The 27,039-nt window shown below is 36.4% G+C and overlaps 1 protein-coding gene across 4 annotated transcripts in view; it reads left to right on the top strand.

Moving 5' to 3' along the window:
• NAALADL2 (N-acetylated alpha-linked acidic dipeptidase like 2) overlaps positions 1-27,039 on the top strand; it is a 355,925-nt gene that overhangs the window by 206,082 nt on the left and 122,804 nt on the right. For all 4 annotated transcript variants that reach the window (XM_072344515.1, XM_072344516.1, XM_072344517.1 and 1 more), the window contains one exon: positions 11,872-12,142. In XM_072344515.1, coding sequence (XP_072200616.1) covers positions 11,872-12,142 — 271 coding nt within the window. The remainder of the gene's footprint in view (positions 1-11,871; positions 12,143-27,039) is intronic.

Raw genomic sequence — 27,039 nt, 5'->3', positions numbered from 1 at the left:
AAAATAGGTGATGTTCCTGGTGAGATCTGTTCTCAGAAGGGCATGATGTTGCTGATTTCTCTTTCTTTAGAGAGGTTTTGTAACTGACAGGAAATAGGCTTCTGAACCACCTTCTTGAGTCTTTAATAGTGCTCCAATTTCCAATGCTCATTGTTTTTATTCCAGATTTTATTTTTTTTAATGTATAAATATGGACCTGGGATTCTAACGTTAACAATCTAGTTTATATAAATATGTATATATATATATATATATATGTATAAAATATCTATGTCTTGGCTATGGATAAATTGATCAATTCAGTTTTCCCAGTTGCTGGTAGCTATACTAAATATACAGCTGCTGAGGGTAATTTTATTGATGATTTAAGGAGTACATCCTACCAATGTAGCATATTAAGCCATAAAGTTATTATTGTATTCATATAAGTGTGTCATTAAACTGCATCTCCTAATATAGTGGCCAAGGTGAATAGAAGATAAGAGAACGCATAGTGATTTTTGTTCAAAAACAAACAAAAAACCAACCCAGACGAAACTTCGGTAAACTCCTGTTTTGTTCCTCCAAAAGTGACGTATGGCATTAGAGTAATATTTTAAAATAAAATTTAGAACATAGTAAAGGATTAGAATTAATACTAAAGGATTTCACTAATCTTTATAAAGATTGATGTCTTTTTCAGGCCAGTGAGCAAACTTGTGGACACAGGATACCAACTAATCTTGGGCAGTACCACTTTTATGTAAAACTTTACAGCTTGTGTACAGGGAGGAAAAAATGCCTTCATAGGCTGTTGCCCTCCTGACTCACTGGCTGAGTATTGTGTGTAAATTATTTTCATAAGCCCACATTTCTGGAGTATTTCCTTTAAGTGCTTTCTCTCATGGTCTGCAGGTCGAAGGGCTGGGTGTTGATGTGGGGTCAGCTCCCTTATCAGTTTGAATTCTTCCTTTCTTTCTTCACTCCAGATCTATTTGATACGCTTGGCATTTCTTCAGTCCCAATACTCAAGCACATCCCATAATTTGTTAGCTGGTTCTGCCTGCTTAGTATGTAAAGTAATGTGTTATGTTGGAGCAGTGGCTGAAGATAGCAAGGGATGCTTCAGAAGCAATTTATGCAAAAGGAGGAGAGCAGAGGTGAAGCCATCCAAGGCTGAGGTTGCCAAAGTACGGTTTGCGATAGAAGAAAAGGCTGGTGAGGGGCCAGTGAAAACAGCTGAGTATGTGGTTTGAGTGAACCAACAGCTCAAAAATATGAGAAAACAAGCCAAAGCAAAATAAAAAAATAAAGAAGTCATAAAGGAGAAAGGGCATAGCCAGGATGTGATAGTTTTGATAATGTAGAATTCCCTGAGAAAGGTGATAAAGCAAAGAATGGAGTTTTCCTTCTGTGTGTAGCGCTGGTGGTTTCAGTTGTTGAAAAACATTGGAAGGACTTTGTCTTGATTCACAGTGACTGGCAGATGCTTGGACATCTGTGGTCTTTTTGTTCTTATGATATGTATAGCAAGACTCAGTGTTTATACAGCGTTCCAGTCTTTAGATAGGTAAATCTTGTATTTGCAGATGCGTATGGAGAAGTTGCTCCCAAATACAATTCAAAATAGAGACTGAAGTCATTTTATATTCCTGATTCCTTGCTAGGAACCTTGGTAACTCCATGCTAAGATAAGAATCACAGCTAATATTGTATTTTGTTGACAAAACTATCAGTTTCACTGAGAATGTTTAGCAACTCCCCCTGAGGTCTGTTACAATGGCATCAGATAAAGTGAATTCTAAGCTTGGCCAGATGTGGTATTTATTTTAATTGATGATGAGATATATTGAGGGAAAGATTGTGGATTTTAATCTTGCATGTGTTTCAGGATTATTTTTCTTCTATAGTAGGACTCACAGTAATGTCATGTTCCTGTTCCTTTTTACTATCTGACATAGGTCAGATTTCTCAGGTCTCAGAATAATTGTTGTCTGCTTTTAAGATACGTTTTTAATAAAAGTAACTTGATTGAATAGCTATCCCAAATTCAGAAATTAATGAATGCTGTCCTTGCTGTCTTTGTTGCTGGCCTGTAGGCTGAAAGAAATGAATGCAGTTGGATGTAAATGTGCGTGTATATATTTTAGTTCAATGGTAGGTTCTTTGAGTATAGTTTCAATTACAGAAGGGGAAGAGAGCTGCCACTTTAAACTGGGAACACTTGTTGCTGCTTTGTGTCTACCATGACTGTGGCAGAGAAGTTGGAATTAGATGGTATCTGAGGTCCCTTCCAACCCAAGCCATTCTATGATTCTATATGTGTAATATTTGCACTATAACCTAGTAATGCAATATAGTGCTCTGAGGAATAAATGCCCATGAAATGTTGAGGCCTCAAGTGCTGCATTCTGGCAGGTTTTGTCCATCATGAAGGACTCAGCTCTGCTGGCAGACAGGCAGAAGCCTGGGGCATGGGGCTCAACTGTTTGGTTGAGTGGAGGAAGCAGTCAATGAATGGATGCAGTGCACACTGGGCTTCTTGCACTGACCCTGTTTTTGTATCTGTGTGTTTGTTAAACAAGGTAGGTTTTTCTTTTGAAAGATTTCCACTAAATTCAACCCAGTTTGCCATTCCCCAAAAGAAAGTCTTTATGGATAACTATGGTTTAGAGGCTACTCTTTCAGACATAGTTACGGCTAATTTTCGAGTTTAACTTCTTTTGTCTAGTGTTAGTTTTTAACTGTAGCTACATCACCAAAGCTGTGCTTTTACATTCTTAAATTAAAGTAAATAAATCTGAAGCTGTGTAGTTTAGCTTGATTAAATGTATCTAGAGTAGATCTTTTGTTATTTTTCTCCATTTTGATATTTATCCTTTTATGTGTTCGTTAATGTCACAGATTCTTAAGAAATTCGGGGTGAGATGTGTTTGCATAATCCATTCAGGCAGTTTTCTTCTGAGAACATGAGCATTAGAAGTGTTAATAACAAATACAGCCTCTGCCTCCCAGAATTCCTTCACCTAGTAGATAGTTTAATAAATGACCGTTTTTATAGTAGATATAAGAAGCAACACCAGATGACCATGGCAACGTTTTTATTTTCTGCAGTCTATCTATATAACCGTGTTCAATATGCACGTACCAAGTAAAAACCTGCATCGTGCACCATTGCTGAATTTCTGAGTGATTTTTGTGTCCTCGTGTCCATGTGCACCTTATTTAGCACTGCATTAAGAGCAAGCTAAGACTCAGAATCATAATATCTTTATAGGGAGAGAGGTGAGAAACTATAGTGAAATTTACCATTCGTATGTAATCACTCTGCTTTTCCTCCCACCTCCATCACACCCCCACCTCCCCCCCAGCCCCTAACATTTAATTGATACTGCAGCTTTGGCATAGAGCACTTTCCTCCTTACTGCCTAGCAACAGCCACCCCCCTCTGGCCTTCAGGTTTAAACATTGCCATCCTACAATAGCCCATTTGTACTTGCAGTAAGCAATTCAGGTGACTGCACATTAAAGTGTGTTCAGTACTAGGGGACATTTGTCAGCTGTGATTCTGATTCCTGAACATCTCCATATTGCCATTGTTTTTGTCTTTTATTTATTCTTTATTCCTTTGAAATTGACTTTGAAATTTTGGTTGGATCAGAAAAAGATGCTGAAAATGAATTAGATCAAATAAACATTACTCGATGAAAACAGGCTACTGTTCATGAGGCACTGCGCTTCTTTTTATTTCACTTTCAGGTAGAGAAGCACACTGAATCTGAGAGAAATCTAGAACAGGCAAGGAAATATTAGTAAAGATTTGAGGGAATGAATCACGCTTCTGAGATTGTGAAGGGGAAAGAAGGATTGTTGCATGCTCAAGAAGTGTAAAAGTAGAAGCTGGAGCAGGGGAGAGTAAGGTTCTGTTTTAGATGAGTGTGTGAAGATGTACTCAGGGCCATTCCTTCTCAACGTAAGGGAAATTTAAGAAGCAAGTTTGCCATTCTGAAGTTTGAGGTCAATAAATCTGAAGGGCTGTGTGAACTCACTGGAAAGCTATAGAGAGGAAGTCAGAATAAAGGACAGCAGAGAAAAAAAGGAAAGACTTTTATGAAGGTAAATAGTAAATGAGTGCTAATTATGCATTTTAAATGCAAGTAACATATCTGCAAGCTCTGTTTCGTGGAGCTGAGTTTCAGGAGGAGTAAAGGCTTGATGGAAGCAGGCCAGAAGAAACTGGGGGGAGCAGTCAGATTGTTAGGGTAAGAACTCTGAGGAAGGGATAAAAAGATCTGAGCGTTGGCCTAAGAAAAAAGAAAGATCAGATGAGGAAAAGATAAAGGAGCAATCTTCACGTCTGTTTAAAAAAAAATATTGCAAAATAGGAAAAGATGGATCTCAGCATCTGTGCTGGAAGTGAAAAAATAGCATGCTTAAATGCAGCAGGAGATGATGGGGTTATTTAGGATGGGCAGGGAACTCTGTACCTGGAACGGGGCAGGAAATCACATTCCTGCAGTGGCAGCAGAGCGAGCTGAACCTGGCTTGGACAAAATCATCTCCTGTAGCCACTTCTAAACCTCTCTTTTCAGGATTTTATGTTACTTCCTTTAGAGAGAGCTTTTTGAGTATCCACAAGCAGTTTGATCTGCAATATGGTATAAGTAACTGCAGTACGATGTTTTGTTTATTCAAACTGATGCATCAGTTCAAAGATGTCTGTAACTCAAAACAAATTCACCCAAAACGCAGTTTGGCTGGTGAGATGATCTGAACTTAGCCCTGTGGTGAGACATTCATGATAACATTTTTACTGCATGAATATGTAGAAATTGTATTGTTTCTCCCTTTTTTAGTTGCAGTTTCCATTTTAAGTAATTCCCCTGGCTGAACTTGTTCAAGTTTTCATAAAATGTCTAAGCTGACACGTCGGTTAGAAGCGTCTCCAGTTTCAGTAGAGTTGCACTGGGAAGTTAACATACACAGATCACAACATGAAACTGGTAACAGAAATGGTACATGACATTGTGTTCTGTTTAGCTGAGGCTTTTCTGTCTATAGGGTTAACTTTTGAGATTTATGAGATAAAATGGAGCTTTCACTTTCTTTTCATTTTAAAAATTAAACATTTGTGGGTTCATCTATTTCCAAATCATTCTAAATCTTCAAATAATGGGTAGCTTTTCTAAGTTTTTCTAGGATTTTGAGTTAGGATGCTTTCTTAATTCCTTATAGCATCCTCTGGGAAATGGGATTTTATTCAAAAGTTAAATAATACAGTTTAAATAAGGATGTCCAGTGCTGTCAGAATAACACCTGGCTTTCAATCTAATCACTTTTCTATTCACCATGTAACCTAAAGACTGGGAAATGAAAGAAAAAACGTATTGTCAGTTGAGCACTACTGGGATTTATTTATTTATTTATTTTATCAGCAGTTTCTCTATATAAAAAGCAACGTTTGAATGTTTTTGATCAATAGATTTTCTTTATTAAATAAATAAATAAAGCATTAGTGAAGCATCCACTGCTTTTCACAGCCGTATAGAATTTGTCTCTTACTGTAACTAAACGTTTCTCAGACAGTAAAAGGTATCACCTGGATTTGATTATACAGCTGCTCTCATTTTATTGAAACACTGGTATATTCCCTGTGGTCTGCAAAGAAAAGAAGATTGTATCATAGTAAAGTTTTGCTGGCCAGCTCTCAGCCTGGGAAAGCAGAGTTATGTACAACACTATCAAGCTGGGGGACTTCTCTTTGTCCCCCTAGACCTGTACTACGCTCTGCCCTCACATTGCAGCCTGCTGGAAAATGCCAGTTGCCATTGTTTGGATCCCACCGCTTGAGTTATTTGGAACAACCTTTTATTGCTTTAGGAGAAAATAGTGGTAAAGCTGTTTGTAAAATAATTAGACCTATAAATTTCAAGTAATTGTATCTTCTCTTTGCTATATATAAAACAGGCTAAGATATTCTTGTGTATCCAAAGTAAAAAATTCAGGTTGTTGGAATAATGTTGTATCTTAGGATAGAGTGTAAGTTGATCTGAAATACTTCTGATATAATTGGACAGATTTAAATTGTGATGTTTCCCCCTACCCTCCCCAGTGCATATACTGTAAAAGAAAACATGTGACTGAGAAAATAAGCAACGGAGAAGTTAGTAGGACAAAGACAATGGTGTTGATCTCACTGATTTTAAATAAAATGACCTTATTTTCAGGTAAATTCTTGCAGATGAGGTTGTTAAATGAAAAAGAGGTTTTTTTGTATACTCATTTCCATTCTGTGTGTGTATATTTAATTTTATCTGTATTCAATTCATTTGTTGAAAATAGCTTGCTGTATTAAGAACAAGAACCATAGTGGATCAGTCTTCTTTGTGGTAAGCATCTGAAGACTGAGAGTTCAGCAGTAGAAAGAGACAAAATTTACTTGTTTGCCTAAATAGAGGGCTTTTTGCCTGAGCCATTCTGTAAATATAAGGGACAATCAATCACGACAGTGACTTTTTATATGCTGAAGTATACAATTTAAAAGGTATCTTCCCTCTCCTCCTTTGGCATCTGGCATAAACGGTCTTTAGGATTTTGAATAATAGCCCATCTGAGAGTCTGGAACTGTCATTCTCCACAGTGGATGAGAAAATAATTCTTTCTTTAGCTGGATTATGACCATACCCCTTTTTTGAGTTATTTAGAACTGGTTATCTGCCATTGCATTTCTCTACGCAAGTATTCAGAGCTATAGACTTTTCAGAAGTCTTCTAAGTTTGAAACAGACTAGAAGATATTTTTCTGTGCACTTGCCATGTTTTTATTCTCTTCTGAGCAATCATTCGATAGATCTTTGTTGGAACTAGGATTGGCATTCTTATCTTCTGAAGCATTTGACAGATTTGGATGCTGGCTACTTGTCAGCTTAACTGACATCCACATCTCTTAGAAAGCTTTGGAAAGCTCACCTGTGGCCAGTTTATGGCTTTGCAATATGTAGTGCACAGTAGCAATGAATGTTTGTTTTCCAGTGAACTTTAGAAACATGGAGTGAGAGAATCAGTCATTTTTCAGTGCCTTTCCCTGTTTGCCTGGAACATGAGTTTGGCTTGCATCCTGATGTTGGCAAGTGAGATTTGAACTATCCTGGTTGCTTTTTATTTAAGACATATAAAAGGGATTTGACTGTCTGATGCAGCGGGGAGTACCAGTATGCTTGATAGTCCTGCAGTGAACAAAACAATGTACAAAATAGCCACGCTTGGAAGCCAGCATGGGCCAAGATCTGAATCTGTTCTTCAAACCTGTGACAAAGAAGTCCATGGGAAAATGAGAGGTTTGGCCTACAGCTGTTGTGCATGTAATTGTAACATAGTAGTAGAGGGTGTGTATCCTTCGGTTCCCCTGGAAAAGTATAATAGCCAGGTGGACCTAGACACAGTACAAAGAAGTTTATTTAAAAGTACTTTTGCTCCTGCTTTTGTGCACTTCATTTGCTGAATAGAAGGCTTAAGTCCTCCAAGGTGCATGTGACTTCAAAATAATTACTCAAAACCATTTTTCTGCCATGGAACTGCATAACTAAATCTAAAGATGGTGCTCTATCATCTGCCATTCTGTACTTTTTATGGTTTTATGAGTTACATTTCTTCAGTCTCTGCAGAAGATGAAGACTGTTCTTAATCACACTGCTTTATGTTAATAGTTTGATGTCTTTATTGTAGGAACTACGTAGCATTTGTAGACACATTGATGGAGATCTGTAAATGCTGTGATAGCAAAAGTAATATAAAGTTACCTGTGAATGAACATGATGTCAGATTTCCTCTGACTCAGACAGCAAGCATCCATTGCTGTACCCAGATGAGCTGCACATAAATACCTGCCAGGCAGAACGGAGGCATGAGGTGGGACTGGCAGCAAGCCCTGCTCAACACAAGGACCCATTGCTGTCTTTCAGAGCAGTGCTTGCTGTGGGGCTTGGCCTGCTGAGCCAGGAATGGGTGTGTGGAAGGAAGAGCATCTGGTCATGTCAAGGTTGATTTGTGCTTAACCACAGCTTTGCACTGCATTTGTACTGCAAGCTTCATCAGATTGTTTCCCTGAAATGTTTTAACCTACTGATAAATACTTTTCCTCTGTTGCACTTCCATTGTTTCTTTTGGAATCTGCAGATTTGGGGCAGTCAGTTCAGACTGTAGGAAGTCTGAGCGGGCAGGCAGGAGACCAGTCAGTTGAGCACCCTAATTAACAGGAATGTTTAATTAAAATGCAGGCAGATGTGATTTGGGCAGGTGGTATTTCCTGGAAGCATTTACAGCACTCCCTGGAAATGTAAATGTGATGGATACAAATAGATACTCTACCTGCTACTGTGAAAAAACCTTGTGCATATGCTGAGCAGTTATTGGGTGTGAGTTCTGAGCACTCGTCCAGCACTTCCAAAGTAGCATTGTCTCAGCTCACGATGGACTGAAACGAGTTCTGCATGATATTTCATCTTTTGATTCTTAGAGTAACTTGTGTAAGTTCTCAGTACCTTTGGAAGGGTATTTAGCAGTGTCCCACTATCAGTAGTAGCTGCAAGCAGATGGTCTTTCTGCATTACCTTCTTTCCCTTAGGAAGTTGCGTCCAAAAAAATTCTGTTGTGGATAACAAATGACTTTCCACTAAGCTGCTTCAACTCCATGTTTCCTGAGGTTACCAATTTTAAAATGAAATTTCTTTATCTGGTGTGCATGTGTTCCTTTATCTCTTATATTCATCTCTTAAATATTAATCTTACAAAGGGAAGTCTATAAGTGTGTCTTCAGAAACATTACCTTGGTCTTTTCACCATATCCAAGTTGTAGGTAAAATGGTGTATTGTAATGGAATTTTAAGTACAGTTATGTTCATTTTTTCAGTTCAGGAATGGAAACTATTTGAGATGGAGCAGTTTATGCATGAAAACAGGCGTATGGCCTGTTTTGATCTGTGTTAGTTCAGTATCTGAGCCACGTCTTATCTATATTAGAAAGCAAACAAAATTAACTTGTGTAAATCCCTTTGAGAGTATCACATTAAGGCTCAGTAATATTTTGACTGTTATTGTTATACTTATTAATATTGATTCTAACTTGAGACCAAATCCTACATCGTTGGTGGTGCCACTTCAATAAATTATGCAGATTTACAGCAACTCAAGATATGGCCATTACATTTGTGGTTATTTGCATTGACTGAAGCTGGGCAAGTAGCTGAATAGTTTTGCTTTAACATAAGGGAATACAAAAATTTAACTGAGGTTATTAGAGGTCATAATGTAAACAGAAATTGGCAATCACGTTGCTATTGATTCCTACTGAATATGCTGCTGAGTGCAGAAGTGAGAAGCATGATCATCCACAGTTTATTTCCACAGTGTAAGTCTTACTGCTATTAATGCTCTGGCAGTTTTAAGAAGTACGTTATGGGCCATGTTGTAGAGTGACTGTAGAGTAGACATGTAGAGTAGTATGTGTGGAGTGATGCAGTTTTTCTTTAACAGCTGGGATGGGGCTGTCAGGCAAATGTGACACTTCTAAATTTGATCAGTTTTAGGAAATACTGTTTTTGTATGTTACACTTGTTAGCTAACCAGTGTGCAATAAAAATAATTGCTTAAAATACTTTTAGTTTAAGTCTGTGCAGTGAAAATAATTATAGCAAGGATAAGTGCGGGTCAGTCATTGTAAGAAATCTGAAAAACAAAAGCCCTTGGCATTGTGTTTGAAATGTTGTTATGAAAGCAACCTAATATGTGCTGATTTATTTTAATGTAAGGTTTGCTCATAATTTGCAATTTGATTTTAACGTGCTATAAAGAAATTATGGAGTAAGTAGTCAGTATATTCATTTCTTTAACCTAATCAGATGTGTTGTCACAAAAGTTTCAAAGACATGCTTATTCAATTATGAAGTGGAAAGTAACTTCTATTATTAAAGGAGCAATTAGATTACTGTATCTTTGTCTTTTTTTTTAATGTTTAATTACTTTTATTGAATCTGAATCCTTCTTCTTGCTCTGTGTCATAACCTTATTGGCCTGGGATAAGTTTCATGCAGGCATTTATTCTATTAATGTTTCTATTTCCCAGCATCACAGGAAATGTGGATGTTCTGTTAGTGGCTGTGTTAATCAAACAACTTTCTGCATCTCTGCAGTGCCCAAGTTTATGACATGACAATAGAAGGCACAGGAGATGAAATTGGAGCTTTACAATATATACTACAAATTATTTTGTCCATTTTGTGTGGGGTGCTTGAAGAATTAATTTAGATAATTGAAAAAGATTAACACTGCAAGAATAACCTTTGACAGTTATTCCTGCTGATAGGATCTCTGAAGTTTTAACGTAAGTTCAGCTTTCTTGTAAAGATTTTGAACTTTGGATTCTGCTAACCTTGTTACTGTGATGCAGGCTGTGTTACAATATAAATCTTTCAATAGAGCATTTTTTAAATAAGAAAAAAATCCATTTTGTATTGGCATGCTTTTTCAACTTCAATTTTACTTTAATGTTCTTTTGTAAAGGCCCGTTGAGCTATGAGTTTTATTGAGTAGAGAAGGAAGTCCCTGGAATGGCAGTAAATCCTACACATTTCATGGTAGCATTCTCTGAGCCTTCATTGCCTTCCTTCCTTGCTGCTCCTGGCTTGTCCAGAGGTGCCCTAAAATGCAGATGTGTAGTTGGTGCAATTCTCAAGTATCTATTGCCCTCAGGAATGATTTTTAAGGTTATTCAGCCTTTGCATTTGATGTCTGCAAGATCGCTGTGTTATTTTCAAGGATCTACTAAAGACTAAGAAGCATCTAACTATCTTGAAAACTGGTCTTTTTGTGAAATTTGTGAGCAAGAGTTTCAGGCAATGTTGGTATTTCTGTGCTTGAAAGTTAATACCTCTGTTATCCCTAGTCTTGTGTCTCAGTCTTGACATCTACAGACCTACTGCATAAATGAGAAAATCCTCAAACTCAAAAGATATTCCCTGCATTTCTTTGTACTTCATTTAGAGAGTGCTTTATTATTTGAATAATGCTGCTTTTTACTTGTGGCCTACTTTTCTCACATAACTATGTATCTACAAAACTATATCCTGTAAAGTTATCCTTAAAATGTGTTCTCTACTCCTGTGATCTTCTGGCATTTTCTGGGAGGAAGGTGGCCCTTCTGTGCATTTTTATTCTATGCCCCACCTGGTGGCAGGTGTTGAATACTTATATAAACCCAGTGCTATAAGCCCAAACAAACTCACCTGAATCCCCTGTTGGTCCATCTGGTCAATACTGCCAAAATGATTTTTAGGCTTGAGTCATATGCTTGCCAAGCTGTTGCCTGAAGCAAATGTTCAGCCTAGGTAGGAAGGATGAGGAACACCTTCCTACAACTAAGACAGTGTTTGGGGAAACAATTCTGTTCTGCTTAGCAAATTTACTTTACTGGATGAATTTAAACCAAACACATAACTAATTTTCAGCACCACTCCCTTCCTAAAGTCTTGGAAATATTGCTTCAGGTTGTGTTCATTTTTATTCAGTGTTTGGTAAAATTGATGCTTTATCAGAAACTTGGTCAGCTCTACAGAAATTAATTTTGAAACAATTGCTGTCATAATTTATACTGATTCTTTACATTTCAAGGCAGCATTTCTTATACAACTTTTCTGTATTTGTTTTTCTGTTCAAAATTGCTTTTGTCTTGTAACTGGTAAAAATTATTTGCTTAGACAATGAAGTATGACATTTATAAGATACACGTTTGGTGATCTTTCATGAACCCACGTTTCATTTAGGTAAAACTGTAGATGGCTGCATGTTAAGTTGAAGGTCCTGGGAAGGAATCTTAAATTGCTTATTTGTTTTTCTCCAGAGATTTGTTACAGTCCCCTAGAGAAGATGATGTAGATGCTGCAACAAAAATTCTGCTTCAATGGACTTCTCATGGCCTCGAAGATGTCCAGCTGGTAAATTATTCTGTTTTGCTCGACCTACCAGGCTCTTCTTCAAACACAATTACTCTGAAAAACAGTGGTGAATGTTTTTATCCTGATGGGCAGCAGTGCAGCAAAGTGACCAAAACACTTCATAGCCAAGACCTCCTGTACTCTTATGCAGCTTACTCTGCCAAAGGAACTCTTGAGGTAAGATCACAGTTTATATTTTTTTCTCTTACTGTACCTTTTATTAGGTAGTTTTGTCAGCCAAAAAGATCCTGCCAGTTGGGATTAGTTACTTGCTGAGTGAAATAAGATCTACAGAGTGGTCACCATTTGTTTACTCTCCTCTTACTACAGACCTCTTACTATAAACCTCAATATATATATCTGAAACATAAAAGTATCAATGTAAATTTCACTGCTAACTGCATAGCGATTGTACTGTTGTCTTTCTCTTTTTTAAATATTGTGCATTAACCTCCACTGGTGCAGCAAACTTTATTTTTGTTTCTTTTATTGTTTATAAATTCTTTCTCATGGCGGCAGGGTGTCAATAGTGCATGTGTAAGAACAGGCAGTGTTGAGCTGGAAGATACCTCTTCCAGAATATCTTTGTTTTATAAAATATTTATAGCATACCAGTTACTGAATTTTGAGTGGTAAAATGCAACTATTGAGTATTTGGTTTTTGACACTGTGCATCATGTTTATTCATTACATGTAATGTATTGTGGAAATCTTCTGAGTCAAAGTGCTGACAGTTGCATCATGCCAAGTAGCCCATCTTACTAAAAATTTGGACATTGAGAAAATTTGGACATTGAGAAATCTGAGGGCTGGTAGAAATTCAGATCCTTCAGTTTGTCATTCTGCATGAAATTCTCTTTCTGGAAAGCATCAAAGCCTTTTAGTCCAAAGGGTTCGGTCTACTTCTGTCCATCTCTTGATTTACTTATTTCTTTTAATGTACCTTATATGCCTATTTTCCAGGTTTGGTTTCATGCTTATTGTGTCTTATGGTTGTATCAATAAAACTCCTAAAGAACTGTAACTTCCTATTGAAGTTTTTGATGTTGATAAGTGAAATGAAGTAAGCCAAGATAAGTCTTGCGTCACATACGCTTTAGCTTTTCTGTAGCTAAGTAAAAAACACTAATGAACAGGCTTGGCTTATCACATTTATCACTTAGAAACTCAATACATAATGTATTTTCTCATAACCTAATAAGAGTAACTGTAATGAGGCAAAAGTACAGTTGTGGCCTTTGAGATTTCTTTCATGAAAATAAATGTGTTGCTAACAAATTCATCAGATTAAAGGAAATCGAATGTACAAAGGAAAATCTTTGATGTTATTACCAGAAACACATGTACTGCTTTTAGTTATATTTCAGGACGCTTTTCTCCATAATTGAATTCTGATGAAATGAGGGCCACATACACTGCCTATGTACTCATCACTAGGGGTGGGCCTTGGCTTTGGCAAAGCTTTTCTAAGCTTGTGTTTGAGCCAAAGGATGGCTCACTGTGTAATTCCACAGTTGATTGTTTGAGATACTTGACACTCTCACAAAACTTGATGTTTTCTGGTTTCTTATAGATGTTTATCCTGAATGCTTTTAAATCCTATTTTGCCTAAAAGGGAAATTTCCCTATTTGTTTAGGCTGTGGAGAAAGTGGTAGCAATCTAACCTTTCTAACTTTCAATCCTACGGAATGATCTACGCTATTTAAGATAATGTGGGTAGAAAAACTTTGAGAAATATAAAGTGTCAGCTGTTGCTGGGTTCAGCAATCAGGGAGTGAGATGATTGCTGGCAGTGGAACTACAAATTGTGTATTTTGAATATGTTGCAGTTGGTTGTGATTGCTAAATCATGAGGGTTTTCCTGTGAAAAGATATTCTAGTTATAGCTACTCATAATCTGAATAATTTTATTTCAAATGTGACACATCTTTAGTAGAGAGCTTCTATTACATGTCACATAATCAGGTTGAATTGCTAATATTGCTTGAATGCTGCTGCTCCATTGTATCTCAATTGTGTATTTGGTGTGCTGGAAGTTCAAACAAATAAAACCATTAGTTTATTGCAGTCAGTCTAGAAGCAGAGCTATAGCTCTACCTGCATGTTGACAAGGTTATTTGTAGAATAGCAGGACTCATTTTCTTTGACGACCTGTCATGTCCATTCATTATATGGCCATTGTATATGAGCTGTCCAATTTGTGCTTTCTGGTAACAGTCTAAACAGCATTTGTGAGATCTGAAATCTACTTCAAAAACCTACTCAGTGCCATTGTGATGGATGGTGCACTTTACTGCTTCTCTATAATTCATTGGGCCCTGAAAAGGTGACACTGTTTACCCATCATGGTGACAGGCAGGGCAGCCTGCAGTTCTGGGGAGAGCTGGCTTGTCAGCTCTGAAATAGATATTGTGGATGTTATGTAAATAATATGCCACAGAACAGGTCAGTCTAAGGAAAAAAATGTGAAATATATTTTTATTAAAACTTTAATATCAGCCGCATTTATAGAGTTTAAACCTTTTATCTGCTTAATGAAAATGGAAAAGCCTCTCTGGCCTACATTGTGTATAAAAGGGAAATCTCATTGCAATGAATTTATGCACTGAAGCGAAATGCGTTGTCAGACAGTATCTAGCCAGCCTCCGAGTGAGTGTGTTGTGGTGAATCACAACGTGCCGTTCCGTGCTCTCACATCATAGGATTGCCTGAGAGCTGTGGCTGCAGGCTGTCCCTGGAGAGTGGTGATGAGCAGGGAACTGCCTCTGAGCACTGAGAAGAGGTGCCTGAGGAGCTGCCAAGAAGTGTGTTCCTTTTGGCGCTGAATGTGTAAGATGTGTTAGGGTGGGTGCACCTCCACAACCCACCTGAAGCAGTGATCTCCAAAGGGTGTTGTGAGTGCATAGTGAGCCTCAGGTGGAATGTGATGTTCATCTGTACTATTCCCTGTTGGACTACACCAACTCCCTGTTAGGTCCTTTGCTGTTCTGTGTGGAGAGTCCTTAAAATGGGCATTCCAAGTGGGCAGAGTTCTGAGAGGTCTGTGGGTAGAAGCAAAGTTATTCCTGTCTCCAAGGCAGTTCTGCCAGTGCCCATTGATATCCTATTTCCAAGTCAGCCTTGCTCCCATCCACATTCCCTGGCTGCTTGCACTTCTCTTCCTCTTCTCATTTCCAAATCAGACTGATGACCCATTTCTCTCCTCCAAGTGTCTGCTGATGTTAGGCAGTTTTATTCTCAACTCAACCAGCAGTATCTTTGATTAGTTTTGAAGGGGCTGCAAGGAGCAGAGAAGTGAGAATGCCGACTGTTTGCCTCTGTAACTGCAATATGCAGAAGTGATTCTCTACATCTGTTGATAGTATTTTAGCCTGTTCCGGTTCATTTGTTTCAATGACGTTTTCTCAGCTAAATGAGAACCCACCATGAGATTAATGCAACTTGAAACTATGAGAGAAGTTCAAACACATCTGTTAAGCTCAGCTAGCAGTGATCTTGCCATTCTTCAATCCTTGCAGGGCAGGAATGAAGGAAGCAATGTGCACATTCCTGCCAGGTCTTGCATGAGGAAGAGGGCTTGCCCAGCACAGCAGACACCCCATTATCCCATGCCTGGGCTTAGATGCCTCTCTGCCCATCCATCCACTTTCTCCATCCAGAAAGGTGGCAGCCTTTCTCTACTTGACTGTTAATTTCCCTACTCTTAGTCACTTATTGCCATGCCCCCGCTTTTCACCCTACAGTCTCCTTCTCTAAGTCTTCAGTAGCACTTTGCAAGCACTCTTCTGTTTCCTTGCAAAATTTAAGTTTCTCTGTATTTCTAGTTCTGTACAAAAAAATAACAAAACATTAGAGTTCATTGGGAGAGACAGAGTGCATCCGGAATTCCTTGACCCAAAAATTTGCTTTCATTTTATTTGATTACTTTCTTTGCGGAAATGTTAGTGCACCCTTATTACCTTTTGTCTTCCCTCAAGCTAATCAGTGGTAATTTCCTTAACAGTGTTTCAGAATTAACAGTTGTGTTTAGAATATATTTTAAATATTCCCAGTATATTTTTATCCCCAGGCAAAATTTCCAAATGAGCCTTCAGCAGCGTCCTCACTTGCACATCTTGAATTCCAAAGGCAGAGTGCACATAATTCAGATTTAATAATCACAGCATCTCACCCTAAGTCTTCCAGTCATTTTTAATGGTACATTGGTGCAAAATATCAAGCTGGGGGAATCTTCATACATCTGTATATCTAATTCCTTTAGGCATGCCAATTTAGTTCATTATTATCTTTATTAACGTTTTCTAAAATATCTTCTCTGAAGAGACATGTACTAGCTAAAATGAATCCCTAGCAACTGCAATCAGTTTGCAGATGGCAAGGGCTGTAGGTTGACTAACACATATACAAATGAGAAAAATCACGCAGTTTTGTTAACGTTTAGATATTTTGGAAGAACTTTATTTAGCCTTTATTTATAGAGAAGTTTTTCAGAAGCCTCTTCCACAAATAATCATAATTTAGAACACTGTTCTGCATGCTAAGTAGGCACAGCAAATTTTCAAGACAATCTCACTAGAATATGGATTTTGGAATAACTTGACCTTTAAACAGAAAACAACAGTTAGCATTAACTACAGCATAGCTGCCATTCCATTATAATTACATATAGAAAACTGTGAAACATAATGTGAAGGTTGCTTAATTTAAAATTCCAGTCAACGACTACAGAAATGATCATTGAAAAGATTTCCTGCAGAGCATCCTGTCAGTTTTCTGGCATATATCATATAACCATTCATAAATACAGTTGTACAGTTCCCTAAAATAATAGTGGTTTATCATGCGCAAGAGCCCAGTTAACACTGCTGCATGATTTTTGTATCATTGAGGGTCAGGATTTCGAGATGTACATGGCTACTGCCACCTTTTACTGTTTTACAGTTGTTTGTGAATGTAATAATCACATTTTAGTATAACTTCTAATAAAATATTACTAATGGCATTTTTATAATAATGTCAATAATACATGCAGGTTTTTTTTTCAGTGCAAAAGAGCAAAAGGTAAGGCATCTTGGTATCTGTTGACATAACAGATCACTGAGTACTTCCAAGCCATTGCACATAATCAGCCAAAGGCATTTTTCAATAAGACCTCTGTAAAAACTGGAGCAATGCTGAACTGTAAACATTACATATATTCCCTTTGCATAGTTAAAAACTAAAAGGTGAAAACAGTGAAAATGTTGGAAATAGATTTGGGGCTTTATTCAGATTTCAGTGTATGTAAAATTCCTGTTAAAATTAATGATAATTGTGATATTTTTATCCAGAGTTTACTTTTCTTTTTCTTTCTTTCTGTTAGTAGTCACTGTGAGAGGAAATACATGGACATAGTTCTATAAATGTACGACTCAGAGAAATATTTTTCACTTCAATTATTTTATTGCATGGTTTAGCCCAGGCAGGTTACAATTTCCTGTCCAGTTCAATTGATGTCTGGGTTGATATCTGCCCAGTGTCTTGTCTTTTGTGCTGACTTCTTGTTAATGGTACTTGGTGCAAACCCAAATGCAAATGTAGCCCAAATCAAATGGAAAGATTGCAAGATACGTTAAGGTCCAGGGAGTGCTAATTTATCAGTTCTCTTTATTTTGCATCTTCTTAGCAAATACAAACTATGAGCAGTATACCAGAATTTGAATGCTTTTACATTATCTAATGATTTTTTTATTGTTTTATTTTTTTCTGTTCAAGTCTGCAAAGGAGCAGGAATTCCAAGAAAAACTGCTTATAAAGTTATCTGTATCTACCAGCATAACTGCTATGGTTGAAATTGGACATTATTGCCAAAGTCTTACAAATGGATTTCCTTTAATGTAATTAAATTAACTTGTTCAGTGCTTCTCTACAGGACTTCTTTATTTCTCTTTGTCAAGATCTTTTTGAAATGTTTCCAAATGCAATAGCATTGGGAATACAAAAAAAGTCTCCAGATTTCTTTTTTCTGTCTTAGAATGTGAGAAGTCTAAATACAATTTTCTAAGGTGACCACGTGAAAAGAGTGATACATGAAAAAGGAGTGTAAGTTTTATATGCAGTCTGAGCTAACTGAGGATAAAACTGCCATGAGATGAGTTATTTGGTAAGGATGGATTTTAGATAATTTTGTGAGAAATCTTTATTTGAAGAATTTTGGTATAAAAGAGCAAAGAATGAACTTCTTTAGAGAGTGTTTTCAGGAATGATATATGCTTGGACACAGAATCTTAATAGTAAGAAAGGCCAAAAAGCTAAGAAGGCCTCTCTTAAAGAAAGCCCTTTGAAGCAAATATGTTTTGAAAACCTTTCAGAGCAAGATGAAAAAAATCTGCAGAATACAGTCTCTGCTCTGGTACAAATGATTAAAAAACAAACAAACAAAAAATGTAAGAAATGAATGATGACCCTCTTTCTGACCACAGAGAAATCTAAGTTTGGTACCCAGATGCACTTGTATGAGTGTATTGGTGTCTATGTGGAACATACTAAAATGGACTAAAATGTCTTGAGAAAAATCCTTCACTCAAAGTCTTACTTTTGAGCTGGTTGGAAATACAGCACTTAGAACTGCAACCTGTAATTCAAGTCTCAGTCCCAGGTGAGAAGTATTCCTGATTTAAAAAGAAAAAAATTAAAAAGAATTTAAAGAATTGTGAACAAAGATGAAAATATATTGAATTTTCCTTTTTCTGGAATTGGGAATTCCTAGGGTTTTATTTTCTGTTCAATATGCAGTCTTTTCTACTAAGTTCAAATAAATCTAATGCATAACGTCTCATGTAATGGATATTAGTTACTGTGTTTATCTCATTCATTAAGGCAGCCTTAATGTGAATTAATCATGAGAAATATCTGTCCTATCCTCATAATTATTTATTATGTTCCTGTGCTCTGCAGTTCGAAGAGAAAGTGAATGATGAATCACCAGATTGTGACTGGCCCAAGAGTAGGTGTGTTTGAGAAAGAAGATGCTTCATGGAATTTATCTTCCTTCCACTGAATTATGTTACCTTATAGAGTTAGTCTTGTCTTCTGTAAGATTCACTGCTTCGCACTGGTGTCTTCAAGGGGCAGACAGAGGTGAATAAGGATAGAATTGGTCTGGCAACAGCTTCAACTGTAAGATAGCAAAGCTTCTTAAATATGCAAGAAAGCTCCTGCTGCATTGTCTCTGGGGAGAGATGTTCCTTCTACTATGGGTCACAGCTTGCCAGGCACAGTCTTTGCTAGGGGGAGTATTTTATAGGGTGAAGTAGCATGGACAGCTGGAAATATTACTGGCAAATGAATTTCTCTATCATTCTTCTAACTAAAATTTTTATTTAAAAAAAAAAGTATTTATGCATGTTCTTTTATCTATAAATCTCTGATATCTGAACTCTAAATGAAAATGTTTGTGTCATGTGATGTGGTGCAGGCTAGAGATCCAGACTGAGGCATTTTGTCTGTGCAGACCTGATGGACAAAGGCTGCTCATTCAGGTGTATTCCTGATGGCCTTATTGTTTTCTTAAGGCACATAGACTTCCTCTGCCTAAAATAAACTTGTATAATTTTTCTGTGCAGACAACAAAGATAATTTCTTTTTAGGGAGAAATTAGGAAATATTGATTGTATCTCTTCAGTAGATGGTACAGTTAGTGAATAATTAGTGAATTAGTTAAAATTAGAAAATATAACCATTGTGCATTATTTATCTTGCTTGTTGAATTTAGTTTCTTGTGATTATTGAAATCCAGAAAATGGGCTTCTTGTTGATGTAGTAGGAAAAAATGTGGTTGAAACAGCACTTATGACAGTGCATACTGACCTCTCAGTTTTCAGTTTCTTTCTGTTGGTTATTTAACATCTTGTGCAGGAGAGATCATACCAGGGCAAGAGAAAGAGTTGAACGCACATCTCTGTGGCATCTAGCAGTTCTCTAATAATATCTCTAACTGCTTTTATTGAAATCTATACTGTGAAGTACTCCTACAGTAATACTGAGCAACCCTCTACTGCTGTAAAAGTGTTTGACCTGGACTGCAGGCTGTGGAAGATCAGGGAAGCTCTGTTCAGCTCCAAAGCTCCAACAGGGCAGCAGTTGTGGTGAAGTTTTTGCTGTACCGCTGTCATCAGAGGTCAGTAATCCTTCCTCCCATCAAGTTGTCTGGATGGCAGTTTCCCTGCAGTCTTTCCCACTTATTCTTTATAACGTAAACATCTTTCTTTTGAGATATAATGTATCAAAACACAGCTGTACAGAGTGAACAGTTCACAGGTCTCTTCTAAAATGGAGTAATTCCTGTCCTTTGCATGGGGTTTCCTTTCTTTTAAAGGATTTTCTGTTCCTGCTGAGAGCATAGGAACCAAATTCACAAATTCCCAGTGGTACTCCTGCCAACACTTAAACAGAGATGAACTCTGAAAATGTCTGTGTGAAATCTGGCACAACTCAGAAATATCATTGCCCTAATCTATGCAAAGTCGAGCTACTAATTGCACTATAGTGAGGGTACCTGACAGAGCTCTATCCTCAACTCCTGCTTAATTCCTTCCATTGCTCATAAGAAGAAAACATGTTAAAAATTCAAGGCCAACTATTTAGGAAAGAAAAAAAGAATTTCAGATGACTAAAAAAGTGAATAGTGACACAGTTAATGACCAACTGACAGTTGAGTTGATTTTTGAAAACAAAATCAGAAAACCCGGAAGAATGAAGAATTTTTATTCCTCTTACAATTTTAAATATACAGTACCTGAATCACAAGCTTATGTGTTTCTTGCAGGGTTTGATTTCCAGAATGTTATGTAATTGTAAATGGAAATGCCTACTGCTTCAATCACAGAGCTTTGCTATTCACACATGTAGCCTTCTTTTATATTTTCCCTGGTCAATCATTTTGTTCACTTGAATTCATTATCACTCACTGTTCTCATTGGAGCTCCTTTCTTCCAACTGAATGAATTTGTAATTCTAGAGTGTATTTTTTCAGTGTATTTTTTTTCCTAAAAGGACAATTTGGAGACCTCTACATTTGTCTAATGCCTTTGGATACCAGAGTTCACACCAGATGTGAAAGGTGTCATTTTCCTTTTTGCAACCAAATTTTTAGTTCTCCAGATTTGACAAAATGCTGCTTTAACTCCCAAATGTGTTTACTGCACTGTATGGTTTGCCATCTCTCTGATTATGTTTTAAGTGTATGATATTTGGCCAAGTGATGGCTACAAGTACTATGTAAAAGAGCATTTCTTATTCTCTGGAAGATTGAGTTCTTGCTGATACTTCTGAAAGTTGAAGATGGAATGGATAAACTCTTGTGCAGAAATGTAATTATCTGCATTTTTGAAGTAGGTGTCTACTTAATCCTTCTATTTCTAAGTACATATAGTAACAACAACATATATTTTGTGTGTATAGTAAGCATAGATAGAAATAGAGCCATTGTATATATTTCAGTATAGTTTCAGCTTGCAGTAGTATGAGAGTTGATGGACAAACTTGTCATCCTTTGAAACTTGTGCAATTTTTAAATGGGAAAAATTGGAAGCCTGAATAATGTAAGGTTATTTTCTAGATATTTATTTTTGACACAGCCAGGCTAGCTCTGAAGGTGAAGTAATTTAACAAAACTGACACACTAGCCTCTAAGAAATTAAAATATTAAAGTAAGTTATTAAATGACATGGTTCAATTGCACTTTAAAAGATACAAAAGCACTTCCATGTAGTATTTCACATCAGTTGACACACACATTCTGTCTCTTATAGTGTTTGCGTTCTCTTGACACTATTTTTATGACCTGTCATTTTAGACAGGAGATGATTTTCTTTCTTGAGGTGTGTAGGTGTAAACTCATATTTTACTGTTTTTCACAGAGATCATATGAACAAACAGAGTGTGGAGATATTGGTGCCTTGGAGTACCCCCTCCTGCTCTCCTAGGGTCTGACCCATCCCTGCCGTAGCTGTTTAGCTGGCAGCTTGTGCCACAGCCTGTGCAGTAGCTGTGTGTAAATGAATCTTCCAGGCATCTTTCAGCATCTAAAATCACTATAAGAAAGAATGCTAGTTTTGTGTTGTTGTTTTTTTTCTTCCATATATATGATAAAAAGAGCTTTGAATGAAGGATGATATTCGGTCTCTTGGTGGTTCATGTTACAGAGTAGCCAATAAAAACTGTCTTTTGCTGCAGTCTGGCCTTTAGAATTCCAGTTTCACTGGAAAATTTTAAGGTCGAGTTTAAATCACATTATAATTTACTATGCACCTTTTTTTTTTCTTTCTTTTTTTTTTTTTTTTTTTTAAATGTAGTATTGTAGCTAAACAATTCTGCTTGTTTTAGTAGCTTTTCCTCAGTCTGTGTAATTCATAAATGTGTATTTACATGAACAGCTATTCCTGAGTAAGCTCAACCAGACAGACTAGCAAATACAAATTACTGTTTCTTCTTAGGAAAATATGTTGTTTTAAAATTCCGGTGGTTCTTTCTTATATATGAAATTAAATTTTGATACTAGTGAGCTTCAGCACCACTTAATGAAAGCTTAGAATAATGAAATTAATTTCTGATTAATGTTTTTAAGCCTCGAATGATGTTGTGTCCTTCAGTGTTTTATAACCAAAGTAATGTTCTTAGAGATTTTAAAGTAAATATCAATTTTAACATTACTGGAGAAAAAAAAAAAAACATAAATTAAGAATAACTAAAAAATAGATTAGCATTTAAATCTAGTTTGAAAAGATGAAAATGGGCTTGCCACATTGGACATCTGACTGAATATCATGAATTAAAAAATTGCACTCAGATATTGTTTTTTCCTTCTGCTTAAAGGAAACTGGAAGAATGTGATCATGAGCAGAGGGACAAAAAGTAGAAGTGAATGAAAAGAAGGAAAAATAAAGTTCAGAATGGGAATAGAGGGAGGAGTCTACTGGGTAAGCATTATCAACAGGGGACAGACTGTGCCAACTTAGATTTATCTGGGGCTCTCTAACCATAAAACACAGAAGAGGCTCTTTTCTGTAGGCTATAAAAACGCTTCGATCTTAATTCAGTCTCCATGGGAGATAGCAGGATTAAAAAACCTGCTATAAACTATAAAGAGCAAGCAAGCCAACAAGTTTAACTCCAGTGTCTCTCTGAAAATGATACTGGAACAGCACAAGCAACCTATCGAAACATTCCTGCCTGGAATGGAGCTGTGTTGCCATAGGCTTAGTGAGGGGAAGAAAGAGCACCTGAAATGTGTCAGCAACTAAATTTGCTCTATGAGATCTATCTCTTATCAAACACTGAGGCTAAGGGACGCAATTGTTTTCTCTTGCTTTGGTATTGCACACTAGAACAAGTTATAGTTTTAGATGTCCTTGCAGTTTTGCATGAAGGAAACTAGACACAAAGAATCCTTTCTGGCTGTTGCTTGGCACTGTGGATCATATGGAATTACTCTGATATTTCAGTGCATTAATAGGAATATTGAAGTAAAAAAAGCTTGCAGTGTAAGGTGCAAAATAAAACACAGAGAAAAGAATTTCATGAATCTGTTTGAAGATCAAATACTTGCTATTTAGTGAATAAATAAGCATTTAACTGGGGCTTATGCAGAGCTACACTGAAATTCTGTGATTCAAGTCTGCCCAGACATCATGCATCTACTGTCTACTCAAATAATGATTTGCAAATGTATGTTTTGAGTTTTTACATCTGTCAGGATGAACAGTTGGAGGTCATTTTGCTGTGACTGGTCACATGTTGGATGTTTGTTCTCTGTATTGGGTGTACAGCCTAAAAACAGTAGATGAATATTGAAGGGCATATAAAGGGCATAGATTTGAGTGAAAGAAGAGGATGTAGTGTGAACACTCACTGAACTGAGGTATTGGTCCTTCTGGAATAACCTATCTTCTCTTTAGATAAATTGTCTTGATTCTGAGGAGTGATTGTCCTAAATAAATTGTATACATAGCATTTAGTTTTCTGAAATACTTATGGTTCCTTTGTCATCTGTTTCTGACCCTTGCTCATCTATTTTTGATCAATTTAATTTATTCTTATATGTGCTAAGGAAGTGAAGTTTTAAGATTGTATGCAACAGCTTCAGGACTCCAACCGCCACCTCCTGCATACAGTATACATTTCGTTTCCAAGAGATAGCTATCTTGTTTGTTGTTCTTTGTTGTTTTTTCTTTCTCCCACCTTTGAATAGGTGAAGAATGCTGTTTATCCTTTTTAATTTTGGTGAGAAGAGTTTGGGAAAAGACCCTTGGCTACCCTGATTGTGGCATTTCCAAAATGCTTGGCTTGGCAGGTTTTACAGGGTTTTTATCATAATTTTTAAGATGGAATGTTTACAACTCATTGAGCATCATCTTGGGATTTAGAAACTAATAATAAGTCTAACATAAAATAATTACTTTTTCTAGAAATGTTTGTTTTATCACCTACCCTTACTTCATTTCATGCATGGGGGAATACTTCTAAACTCCATATTGCACATCAGAATTTGTTCCTAAATAGTTGTATCTTTCAAACAGCATAGCATGAAACAATTTGAAGAGTAAGTACCCAATTCAAATGGATAAAACAGCTCATTGTTTAGTCGTTTTCTAGTTTTAGGGAAAGAGGATTTACTCTTCCGTATCTAAATCAAGTATACAAGTGCTCTTTTTCAGCATCTGATAAAAGGATGAGTTCTCTTTTGTTTTATGAATTAAATTATCCTACCAAAGGAAAGCAATATATCAAGCATGGGTTACTGCGGGTGGGGTGTTTTACTCTCTCAAATCTGGAATCTATAAAATGAGAATTATTTCCCATTGTAAGCATCTCTAAAACAGAAAAAAATCCTCTAATCTTTATTCATTGTTTTTTGAGTTAAGACTATTGTGACTAAAACAGAAATTCATGCAACATAAATAGCTATTTCCCAGCAGATTATTGAGAGGGTAGCACTTTTTGGATTGATATACTTATTTCTAACATTGTTTTAAAATTATACTTTTAATCTTCCATGCTAGGAATAAAGGATTCCATTGGTTGAGCCCCTTACAGTAAAAGCAAAACTGACTGCTCTGAGCTAGTGTTGCTGTATCATATGTGATAAGATGTTATTAATTAGTGCTGAATGATTGTCTCTGTATTACGTTGCCTTCAGGTGTATTAGAAAGGAAGAAGTAGAAATCTTAAAAACTTTTACTCAGTCTTCTCTTGTAAAGTCCATATGGTGCTTGGAAAGGACCAGCAAGCAGCACTTGAAAGTGTGTTTTGCATCCAAGGGCAGTCACTAAACACATTAATAATTGTGTGAACATGTAGTATTCTTGTTTACAGAATAGTAGATAGCATCCTGGAGGAGTAGCTAGCAAAAATAACATGGAGAGGCATGTGAATATGAATAAGGCGCAGGCATCTCATTTTCACTCAGGCACACTTTTGAAGCTAATGATTTGATACTTCATTATATCATATCTTTGCGTATTGATTTTGCCTAAGGAAAAGTAAGTGCAGTATCTCATATGAATAATGAAAGCCCTGATTTTCAGTTTGCTCCGAGGTAAGTGGTAAAAACATTGGGCCTAAAGGGATTAGAGGTCTCCCCAGAAATTAAGTCATAGATAACCTCTCAAACTGCCAGACTTTTGAGACCAATAATTACACGTCAGTGTACCTATTGACTTCTGTTGGTACAAATTAAAATAAAGCTAAGATCTAGAAAATGAGGCAAAAATTGTGAGAACTTCAATGTAGTAGGATGATTAATTAATTCCCTTTCTTCTTTTGAGATGAACTGTGTATACCTGCATTAATTCTGTGAGATCTTTTCAGACAGAAGCATCAAACTAGGTAAAATAGATCATGGTTTGCGATAGCACCAAAACTTAATTCACTCTATTTTGTCATACTTTATCACACAGGAAAGCTTATATTGGATTTCAGCCTATATTCACAATTTGAAATTTTATATTAAATAGTTTTCATATTCTTTCAGTAGTAAAAGCTCACCCGTGTTAAAAAAGATCTGTATGAAGTGTGCACAGTTCATTTTAGTTCTTGATGTAAAATCTGGTGTTTACCTGTTACAGAAGTGTTTAGTTAATTTGGTTGAGTTTTCTAAAGACTGTTTATACAGCACTGATAACATTTGATAGACTTAGAAACTTGTTAACTTGAAAATTTAATGAAATGTGTTTAAGAAGACGTAGACTTTGGCAAGACAGAAATTTATGAATTCAATTCACATGTTAAAGCACAAACTCTTAATGTTCAGATAGAATTGTATAAGGGTAAACACTTTCTTAAAATACCTGTGTTTAGGAATCTAGTGAAACTTCACACATCCTACACTGCCAGAATAACTGTTGGAAGAATTTAAACAGTTTGTGTGAAGATGTGCAAAATCAGAACTGTTGACTTTGGCAGTGAGTCCTTAGTTAGTGAAACTGAACTGAAGGAGAAACTTTTCCATCTTGTACTGCTCATCTCATTTTATTTTTTAAATGTTTGTGTAATATTTTTTGTGCTATCTTGTGTCTGTATTTTATATGAAAACCGTGTAAGGGATTTAGGGGGACTAGGATTTTGTTTGGTGTCCTGAAAACCTTCTAAAAACAGCATGCAAGACTAATTATCTTCATACTTGGTTTTTGACAAAGTTAATTGCTATAAATGTGTGAGACAAATGCAGCTGGTTATTCTTTAGTTTTATTTGTGTGTTTTGAAATGTGTTTATATACATATACATAAATATAAATAGGTTAATAAATATGTGTATACTTACTAAATCTTTAGAAACACTTCTTGAATTTTATCCATCACTGTCTACGCTTGACTCTTGTGGTCTCCTAACTAAAGTGCTGAAGATCATCCTGTAAAGCCATTGTGGTTAGTTGGATGTGATTTTAAATAATATAAAAAATATTAACAGAAAAGCTTAAGCATCAGTGGCATAATCTATTCTAAATGTTTTATGTAATTCTGGATAACCTATAAGTAAATACTTCAACACTCAAGGTTACTCAAGGAGCATATAAGTCCCCATAATAAAACCATC

This window comes from Excalfactoria chinensis, chromosome 9, assembly GCF_039878825.1.
Source record: "Excalfactoria chinensis isolate bCotChi1 chromosome 9, bCotChi1.hap2, whole genome shotgun sequence".
Lineage (NCBI taxonomy): Eukaryota > Metazoa > Chordata > Aves > Galliformes > Phasianidae > Excalfactoria > Excalfactoria chinensis.
Note: the sequence above shows the minus strand (reverse complement) of the source record. Positions and strands in the feature narration are given on the sequence as shown.